The sequence below is a fragment of the Pyrus communis genome, chromosome 11 (genome assembly GCF_963583255.1).
Source record: "Pyrus communis chromosome 11, drPyrComm1.1, whole genome shotgun sequence".
NCBI classification, from domain to species: Eukaryota; Viridiplantae; Streptophyta; class Magnoliopsida; order Rosales; family Rosaceae; genus Pyrus; species Pyrus communis.
Window position 1 is genome coordinate 19,274,768 of NC_084813.1, and position 10,800 is coordinate 19,285,567.

Genomic DNA, 10,800 nt, shown 5'->3' on the forward strand with positions numbered 1-10,800 from the left:
TTATTGTCTTCTTCAACCACTCAACTTCTTTCTTTGTATTATTGTCTTCTCCCATCAACTTTATTAAAGGGGAGGCTTTTCCAACTCATACACAGGAAACTAGAGTGGTCTGTGTAAAAGCTTCTTTTGATTGAATATGATTAATTTAGTACAACTAATTACATACAGTACCACTACTAACTACATACAGTTATAAAAAATAAAAATAAAACTATTTGTAGTAATGATCTGGCATCCTTCTTAATACACGATCAGTTTTCTAGGCTTTCACACGCATGTTTTCTTTGAAGCATCTTTGGCTTCATCATTCATATACAACTTGAAAATTAGATTTCAACATTCAGCCTTCATTGTGTGAGTTGTGTTTAATCAGGAAAAGATAAACAGACATGGGAACGGGGCTGGGGTCTTCATGGTTTAGCTTGTTTTTTATAGGTTGTATTATTTTGCTTTTACTCAATGCTACTCACTGTGTTTCGTTTGTGCAAACACTTTCGCATTTCGCTGAGTGCTCTGCCTTGTTTCAATTCAAGGAAAGCCTTACGATCAATATGTCTGCTTCTAATGATCCATCTGCTTATCCGAAGGTTGCATCTTGGTCGCAAGAAGATCAAGTTGATCGGAATCGGAGTAACTGTTGTTCGTGGGATGGTGTTGAGTGCTATGAGGAGTCTGGCCATGTCATTGGCCTTGACCTCGCCAGCAGCTGTCTATATGGTTCTATCACTTCCAACAGCAGCCTCTTCCGACTTGTTCACTTGCAGAGGCTCGACCTATCAGATAATCACTTCAACTTCTCTCCAATACCGTCAAGATTAGGCCATGAACTTACGAGCCTAACATATCTCAACCTTTCTCGGTCGTCTTTTTTTGGCCAAATTCCATCTGAAATTTCCAAGTTGTCCAAACTGTCTACCCTGGATCTGTCTTACAATGAAAAACATGAACGTGGTGGTGCAAATCATTTCCATTTAAAACTGACAAAGGCCAACCTGAGAAGCCTAGTCCAAAACTTGACCAACATAAAACAGCTTCACCTTAGCTCGGTAGACATATACTCCACTGTGCCTGATATCTTGGTCAATGCATCTTCTCTCACATCTCTCGAACTTAAAGACGCTGGTTTGTATGGGGAATTTCCTGTTGGCCTTTTTCACCTACCTAACTTAGAGGTTCTTTATGTGTCCTGGAACTTAGACCTCACAGGTTATTTTCCAAACTTTAACAGGACCAATTCCTTGAAGAAGTTAACAGTTGGGCATTCAAGCTTCTCCGGTCAACTGCCTTCCTCTCTCGGAAACCTTCATTCCTTAAATCTATTGGGCATCCATTTCTGTAACTTTTATCCCCATGTTCCATCTTCACTCAGGAACCTTACCAAGCTCAGGTATCTTGACATTTCTTCATTTTATGATTCCCTGGATTTTCCTGGCAAAAGTTCTTTCACAACAACAAACCAATCTCTAGTTTCCGAATCCTTGTCTTGGCTTGGAAAGCTAACCAAACTTTATCACTTGGGCCTTTCATATACCAACCAAAGGGGAAAATTCCCATGTTTTGTGTCTAACCTGACCAACCTTGAATATCTAGATTTGGGCGCTAATGAAATAACTGGTCAAATCCCATCTTGGGTTACAATGAATTTGACCCAGTTAACTGTTCTAGATCTTTCCTTTAATAACTTGAGGGGATCAGTTGAGTTTGATCAGTTTTCCAACCTCAAGAAGTTAAAGGATCTTCTGTTATCAAACAACAAGTTATCTCTACGGATCAAATCCAATTTGAGTGCTACTCTTCCTATGTTCCAAATTCTGTGGCTGTCTTGGTGCAACTTAACAGAGTTTCCTGAATTTTTAAGTAATCAAAAGGAATTGTACGACCTACACCTTTCTTATAACAACATTCATGGCCAAATACCAAAATGGTTCTGGAATGCAACTACAGATACGTTGTTGAATGTTGACTTCTCTGGAAACTTGTTAACCGGTTTTGACCAAAATCCACTCATTCTTCCATGGAAAAATATGTTGTATTTTCGTATAGCGTCCAACAGGTTACAAGGATCACTGCCAGTTCCGCCACAATCAATCACAGCTTATGATGTCGCAAAAAATGATTATAGTGGAGAAATATCACCTTTGTTTTGCTACTTGGATTATCTACAAGTTCTTGACTTGTCCAACAACAACTTGAGTGGCATGCTTCCGCAATGTTTTGGGAACTCCAGTACATTGGAAATACTGCACCTAAGGAACAATTCTTTCCATGGCAATATTCCTCAAATGTGTGCAAACAAAAATAGTTTGAGAATGGTTGATTTAAGTTTCAATCGGTTGCAAGGAAAGTTGCCAAGAACAGTGGCCAATTGCACTCAGTTAGAGTTTCTCAATCTTGGAAACAATCGCATCAGCGACAGCTTCCCATCTTGGTTAGGGGCACTTCCAGTACTAAGGACTCTCATTTTGCGGCATAATGGATTTCATGGCATAATTGGGAAGCCTGCAACTATACACGAGTTCCCGAACTTGTGCATCATTGATCTATCTAACAATGATTTTTCCGGTATGTTGCCCTCAAATTACCTAGAGAACTGTAATTTCATGAAATTTGTTGGTGAAGCCAATCAAACTTATTTTAAAGTCTCTTCAACCGGCAACCCACATAAAATCCGGTATGAGTATCCATACACCATCACGATTGTTGCTAAAGGTGTTGAGTTGAAATATTTGGAGACGCCTTATCTTTTGAGACTCATTGATCTCTCAAGTAATAGATTTGAAGGTGAGATTCCGGCAGGTATAATTGGGAATCTAAGAGGCCTTCGTTTTCTAAGCCTTTCCAACAACTCTCTCACGGGTCTCATCCCCTCATCTCTAGGGAACTTGGCAGCTCTTGAATCATTGGATCTCTCTGAAAACCAGCTCTCAGGAGGGATCCCTAGCAATTTGGTACAACTCAATTTTCTTGCATATTTCAACGTATCCCACAACCGTCTTTGGGGGCCTATCCCAGTTGGCCAACAGTTTGATACATTCCTAGAAGATTCATACCAAGAAAACCCGGGTTTGTGCGGGAAGCCTTTGTCAAAGAAATGCAAGGATTCTGAGAGCACAAAGCTACCACCACCATCAATCCTTGAGGAAGGTGAAGATTCGGGATTTCGATTTGAGTTTGATTGGTACGTGGTTCTGCCCGGAGTCATTAGTGGACTAATAGTTGGAGTGATTTCTGGGAACACTTTGGCAAACAACAAGCATGAATGGTTTGTGGAGAAATTTAGCAGGAAGAGGCAGCCAAGAGGCACAAAGGGAAAGGGACGCCGGACATAGTCATTATTTTATCCATGAAATGTTTGGCTCTTCAAGGCCAATTCAGGTACTTTCTTTTTATTCAATAAGATTTCTCTCATGCTGTCGTCGAGGTTTCCTTAAAAACATTAATTCTAACTTGTGATGCATGCTTGGTGTTAATAAGTGTAACATTTATTTGTGAGAGTTGTATTATATTTCTGAGCAGTGAGTATCTAAAATTATATTTCTAACTGAGTAGTGAGTACCCAAAATTTTACTGCATGCATCTTCTGGCATTGCTGCCTTAGTTTGCCACCAGAAGGTTTTTGGCAACCTTAATGAGGAAGTTGCCCTTCCGAAAGTAACTTGGAATAAATTAAAACATGACAACTGAATCGAAACTAACATGCTTGCATATATAGTCACTAGGAATGCCTTTATGTTTTTCTTTTCTTTTGAGAAAAAATGGGATTCTTTTTAAATGAATTATTGGTCATATGATTAGGGAGTACTTACACAAACTACAGCATAGCTGGCAGCTTGCTTTCTTTATCAATTGCTAGAAGAATAGTTGAAGCAAATGAATTTATGAGGGCTAGCTTATATGATGAATGGCTTCTTAATCTGTATGACTACTATATTTACCATTACGATCGATTCTTCATTAATCCATTCATGATATATAAATTATAAATTTCATTCATCTCTTATAATCTATTGATTTGTCTATTTTACTATTGCAGGTTTGTCGAAAACTTGCTTAAAAAGTAGATTGTCGGTGTGATTGAAGTTGGTCGTATTAGTTTTGCACAATGTTATTTTCGTGGTTACATTTGTTCAATCTTAAGCTTGGTTCATCTGATTATGGTTGCATGATAATGTATAAAACATGTAATATATGTAAATAGCGTTGTAAAAATTATCATCTCTGTCTGTAATCATATTATATATTATATATGTAAAATAGTATCACCTTAAACGGTCTTAAACCCCGCAACACCGCCTAAAAATTTTCATCTATAAATTAGTATATAGAAAATCATAAAATATTTATAACATATTTTCATTGGCTAAAGTTGTTGAAACCATGTATGTTATGGTTTGATTATGCCATGTAGGCGTGTTTCGTGAATGATTTGTTTCTGCACAAAGGTGTAACATAATCATGAAATTGTAACCGGTTCGATCCTCACTTCATAATTGACGATTTGGCTACATCCATAGTTTGAATACTAGGTATACTAGGTAAATGGAATTCATGTTTTAACGTATTGCTTATTGATGCTGGTATGAGAAAGTAACATCGATCATTATGTTTTAATTAGCTTGGCTCGAAAATTAAAACATGCACAATTTTACCTTTTTAGTTGGAACTCTCGATTTTACTTTGCATATTATTTTGATTCGTTTCACTTCATCATAAAACTTAGGGAAATTACCAGAAATGACTTATTTTCTTAATCTTTGGACTCAAATAGAATAAACTGGCTATGTACAAGCTATGCACATTATGCACAAAAACGAAATGACGAAAACACGCACATATAAATTATAAAAACTCACAGCTTTTTTTTTACTTCGAAGAGAGAGTTGTGAGCTCTGAGTGTTTATGTTCAGCTCAAATATGTGAGCATATCATGTGAATATTATGTACACTGGGCTCTTCTCCTTCATTTCTCAGACCGCGGCCCTCCATCTTCCCTAATCTCTCTCCCATGGCAAAATCTGTCTCCGAAACTCAAAACCCAATTTCCCTGTGTTGGTGGTAAGACAAAGGCATGTGATTCCAAAACCCAATTTCCAGGTTTGAGGCAATTTTGATTGAATTTTTTAGGGTTTTAGAGTGATAGACAAAGGCATGTGATTCCAAACCCGTTTTCCCAATACCCACATAAATTAATCACAACCAACCTGTTCGATCCAAGGCAACAACATTCCCTTAAACTGGCTAGTGAAGTAGAATAGCAATTTACAGGCCAAAACTTTCTCCCTTTGTGACATGAACCTCAAGACTGCCGGACATTTAGAGGCCATAGTCAAAACACAGATAATTTGATGTCCTATCTTGTTAATGAAACACACTAGATCTCCTTGCCGCAGATAAGTTGAAATGTGATTGCTATACCTTTGGTTGGCTTTTTTATTCTGAGCAGACTGAATCAAGCCAGGCATTAGATCATCGACATAGATTAAAAAATCATCCCCTAGGAGCCTACATGGTTTCGCCAACGCCTTGTAAATGGGATTTGAGAAATTGGGTTGCTTGTTGAATATTGTAGTACCTTGCCATCGCCTCTTTCGCAAAAACCCATTTGGGGGTTAGGGTTCTTTGAGGGTGAGAGAGTTTTTCAAAGAAATATGCAATGACTATGTTCGAGAAAATAACCTATTTATAGACAAGGGCATTTAGGTTATTTTCAGTCTTCGAAAAATCATATTTCTGTCATATTGTTATGTTGGAGTGGAAAAAAAAATTCTAAAATTCGCGAACCAAACCAAAAAAGTCCTGATACCGAACCAAAAACATCTTGAACTGAAAATTCCAAACCATTCGGTAACAGATCCCGAAAATTTTGGTATGGGATTTGGAATCCCATATGCCTTCGTTCAAGAATCCTGAATTGAACCAAAACATTCATAAAATATAGGGAGCTTTAACGAAAAGTTCTCGGTACTGTTCATTTTAACTAAAAATCACATTTTTACATGTCTTTGCATGTCTTTGTTTTGTGTTGCATTTGTTATATGAAGGGATTGTTTAGAAGTGCTTTTAAAATGTCTGAAAGCACTTTTAGAGAAAATATTTTCGAGTTTCAAAAACACTTAAAGTGTTTCCCGAGAGAAGCACATAATAAGTGCTTTTTCAAGTGCTTGTTATTTTGGAGAGTTAGCATACTCTTACCCATCTCCCTCCACATACCCTCACCACTTGATTGGCCGTGTATTATGCCACTTAGTGATCCCTCTTTATTCTGGCTGAGCAGCGATTATTTGACAATCTGGGCTTCCCTTAACGGGGCTACGAACCATGGTATCGGGGGTTCGAATCCCTCCTTACCCACAACCAGCCAAAAAGGAAAGAACCTTTCCCTTTGGAGGTAGGAAAATCATGATCGGGAAGCGGACCCAAAGCTATGGTGGGTTAGGTTTCAATTGTTAGGTTTTTTTGCCAAAACTAATCCGAAATTACTCTTTAGTTCGGTTTTCTTTGGTTTTTTTGTTTAGTTTGACTTTGATTCAGTATTTAAGTTTGGGTTCAGTTCGGTTTTTTTATTTTATTTCATAAGACCTTGCAAGTGCTTTGCAAATCCAACTTTAACCCAAATAAATTGAGATGGTGTGGATTTCATTTAAACTAGCATCTCCGCACGCGCTCATGCATATGCGAGAGGCATTTTTGCATCACAGCCACTACGCACCCCAAAAATGTGTTGCTTTTGATATTCTTATATTTCTTAAGTGATTACTAAAAATAAATCCGATCCCATTGCCAAAGGAGATGGCCTCGTCCAACTATTTAGGCAAAAACTTAAAATGTAATTGAAATAGAGAGACTCTCTCAAAAGGGGATTAGATTATGCCCCCTAAATCGCAAATGAAGTGCGTGCGGAGACTCTCATTGTTCCTGCCCTAGACTGTATTGCTCTTTTTTTTTTCTCTTTTCTTTTCTTTTTTTGTCAAATGATATATTTTGTTAGATTAGATGTTAGATTTGCCACCGATGGAGTTTGAATCCATGCCGTCATGCAAGATTTCAACACCTTTCCACACTATGGTAAAGGGTCACTTGCAGGAATGTATTATTCATTGCCAAAAAGATCAACTAAAATGTAATTGGGCGCTCCTGCGCATGCGAGAGGCTTTTTTATTATTACGGGCGCCATGAGCTCCCAAATATTTTTTATTTATGTTAAAACCAGATCTTTGATTTAGTATTAAGTACTTTTTACCTTCGATTTTGAGTCCCCTTTTATTTCTTCTGTTTTTTTACATATATTTGTTTTATGGGAAAATTAGAATGCCCTACATTTTTTCTATAGTTGTTAGATTAAACATTCATCCCTTTTAAAGATTTGATTAAGGTGCTTTGATCAATTGCCACCTCAATAATTTTCTATTTATTTAATTTCCATGTCATTATTTTATATGCATTTATATAGAGGCATAAGGTAGCTTAGCAACTAATTGCCTATAATATAGGAATTTAATTTCGTCAATCCCCTTCTACGTATTAAATGACATTTTTTTAAAATAAAATAAAATAAAATTTTAATTAACTAATTCCTCATTACCGTAGTATTAGTATTTAAAAGAAGAAAAAAAAATTCTCTTTCTATTAAAAATGTCTCAATAAAAAGTCTTCAATACATATTTTTTCACGTATATATATAAAATATACTTAAAACTTATGATACATTTGAGAACAAAAGTGTCGACTTTTGGTATGTTTAGATTTCAAATGTATCGAGAAACCAAATGTACCAAAAATTCAAATGTACCATAAAACCAAATGTACCCATTGTTATGTAACCCTTTTGGTACATTTAGATTTCAAATCTACAGAGAAACCAAATGAACCAAAATTTCAAATATACCATAAAACCAAATGTGCCCATTGTCAGGTAACCCTTTTGGTACACTTAGATTCCAAATGTACCAAAAGACCAAATGAACAAAAAATCACAAATGTACCAGAAAACCAAATGTCTCTATCAGATAACCCTTTTGGTACATTTACATTCCAAATGTACCAAGAAATACAAAAAATCAAATCCACTGTAAAACTAAATGTGTCCATATTATAGGTAACTAGACGTAGCTATATAATCAAACAAATCTTTATTATGTGTTGGGTCTTCTAAATAATAAAATCTGACAATTTTTTTGTTTATAAATATTCTACTCTATTCCAAAAAAAAAAAAGGTAAAATTATAATAAACAATAAAAAAAATGCATAGAGATGGATAATAAATGCATAAAATATAGGGATAAGAGGAAAAGAAAAAGAAAAAAACAAAATGTCTAGGAAAAGTCGTGAAAAACTAAAATTCTAAACAAAATTGAACTTATATAAAAAACTGAAATTAATAACCAAAATTTTAGGAAAATGTTTGATCAAATTTTCAAAAGGAGTGTATGTTTAGTCTAAAAAATTAAAAAACGAGGGGCCTATATCAAAACGTCCCTTATTTTATTTTGTGTGCATTTGGTAAGTGGTTGTCATTCACCATTTTAAATACGAAGAATAAAAGAATATTCATGGAAAAAGAAAATAATTAAAACTAAATAAACAATGTATATGCAAATGATAGCCAAAAAACAGAACATTTGGGTATCAATGGAAAATAGCACTTCATGGACATTTTATTTTATTTTATGCTTTTCACATGTATTGAATGAAATCGACATGCAACTACGTAAGCTACATATTTGGGATAGGTAATACACAAACTCATCGAAGCAAAAACAAATAGAATTACTATGTACATTTGCACCGTTAGATTTAAATGCATTTAAACTTCATGTTTGAACCTATGGTGTACCAAAGAAAACATATTTGTATAGCAAATCTGGCTACATCATTGTTATTGAACATATGGTGTAACAGAAAACAAAAGAAATCATTCTTCTCTTTATCAATTAAAATTGCATACCATGTATAATTAATATGTTCAATGTCTGATCAAGACTAACAAACATGTTCAAAGAAAGGGGGCAAATTATTAAGGTACCGTAATGACAATAAAAAGAAACTTTTGAGTTTCGTTTTTCCAAAATCAAAATTCCCGAAACTTTCAAGAATAGAGCACCAAGAGTACCAATTCTTCCTTGTCTCTTCGTCTTCAAATTCCTAGTGATCAATTGCATAAAATATGAACAAAATCACATCACAACCCATAAGAAAAATATAAATTAAGCAAAGATTTCGAGGCGTTACCTTTAAAAATGGCCATATGATGCTCCGCCTTCCTACAATGCACTTGGATTGATAGAAACTATCCTAATATTTGAAATTTGGGTAAATCTCAGTTTACTACCCTCAAGTTTCGTGGTTTTCAACATTTAGTACATGAAGTTTTTTTCGTCCTAGAGTCATACCTAAAATGTTAATTTTGGGACAATCTCATACATCTATTAGTCTTGCTGTTAAGTCTTCCATTAACTGATGACGTGGCACCCATGTGGACAACAATTGGGCGCCACGTGTCATTAAAAAATTTTTAAAATATTAAAAAAATATTATAAAAAAAAAAAAAAAAGAAAACCCAGTACCCACTTCTTCCCCACCCGACACCCTCCACCCCCTTGGTCTTCTCTACCCGAGCACCCCCTTCTCTCATCCCCCATCACCCACCCCTTGCCCACCTGAACCACCCCTTCTCCCATCGGGCCATCCCCCATCTCCAACCCCACCGAGATGCTGTCACACAAGTCCTTCATCATCAAGAAGAAGCTGGCGAAAATTGCTTTATGATTTTCATTCTGAGAAACAGATACAAACATTTTATGTTAAATATCGGGAACTTCCATGGAGTCTCGTAACAGAGATTGCTATATGAAATTGTATTTGATTTGTAGTTCAATTTAATTAGTTTGGTTTGTAAAATAACAAAATCTAGGAAACTTAATCATCAGGAAGAAAGAGACTGGGAGAGTTGAACAAGAAGAGAGAGGTCGCGGATGTGAGAATCCAAGAGGCCGTTAATGAGGTTGCAGGGTGAGAATTGCAGAGGTCACGAAGCGAGTCGAGCTCGTTAGTAAATTGAACTACAAAGGGTGGCTCGGGTGGGCAAGGGGTGGGTGATGGGGGATGGGAGAAGGGGGTGCTTGGGTGGAGAAGTCGAAGGGGGCGGAGGGGATGGAGCGGTGGATGGGTGGAGGGGTGGAGGGTGGAGGGTGGAGGGTGGGGAAGAAGAAGTGGATACTGGGGTTTTTTTTTTTTTTTTTTTTAATGACATGTGGTGCCCAATTAGTGTCCATATAGACGTCACGTCATCTGTTAAAGGAAAACTTAACAGCTAAACTAACAGATGTATGAGACTATTCCAAAATTAACACTTTGGGTATGACTCTGAGACGAAAAAAATTTTATGTATTACATGTTAAAAACCACGAAACTTAAAGGTAGTAAGCTAAGAAACGCAGGATAAAAATAGAGATAGAAATTAAAAGTCAAAGAAAACGGTGGAAGGAAATGCCCGAGAGACTGAAAATCAATTAAAGGTGGAATCAAATCGCAACTGCTCATAGCAATTTGAAATCTAATATCACGTTCATACTTTATTGTCTTTTGCATTAAGTCTGAAATATGATGATAAAATGATGAATAAAAATTACGTTAGTACTGCAAACATAAAAACTACCATATAAAACAATGAATAATTTGTAATAAAAGATAAAAACGAAAACAAAAAATTAACCATTGCCAAAGCCTCAACAACCCAAAAAACAGAATGGCAATATTAATAACAAAGAAAACAAATTAAACAAATTAAACAAATTTCAAAC

General features: G+C 35.9%; 1 protein-coding gene across 1 annotated transcript; it reads left to right on the forward strand.

Moving 5' to 3' along the window:
• The first annotated feature begins 420 nt into the window (after positions 1-420).
• On the forward strand, positions 421-4,288 carry LOC137709378 (receptor-like protein 6). Its single transcript, XM_068448472.1, has 2 exons — positions 421-3,375; positions 4,034-4,288. Exon 1 carries the CDS (start codon positions 552-554, stop codon positions 3,327-3,329), a length of 2,778 nt encoding a protein of 925 aa, XP_068304573.1. The 5' UTR covers positions 421-551; the 3' UTR covers positions 3,330-3,375; positions 4,034-4,288.
• The last annotated feature ends 6,512 nt before the right edge of the window (positions 4,289-10,800 follow it).

Coding starts and splice junctions, on each gene's coding strand:
- LOC137709378 (XM_068448472.1), top strand. CDS start 552: ATGTCTGCTTCTAATGATCCATCTGCTTATCCGAAGGTTGCATCTTGG.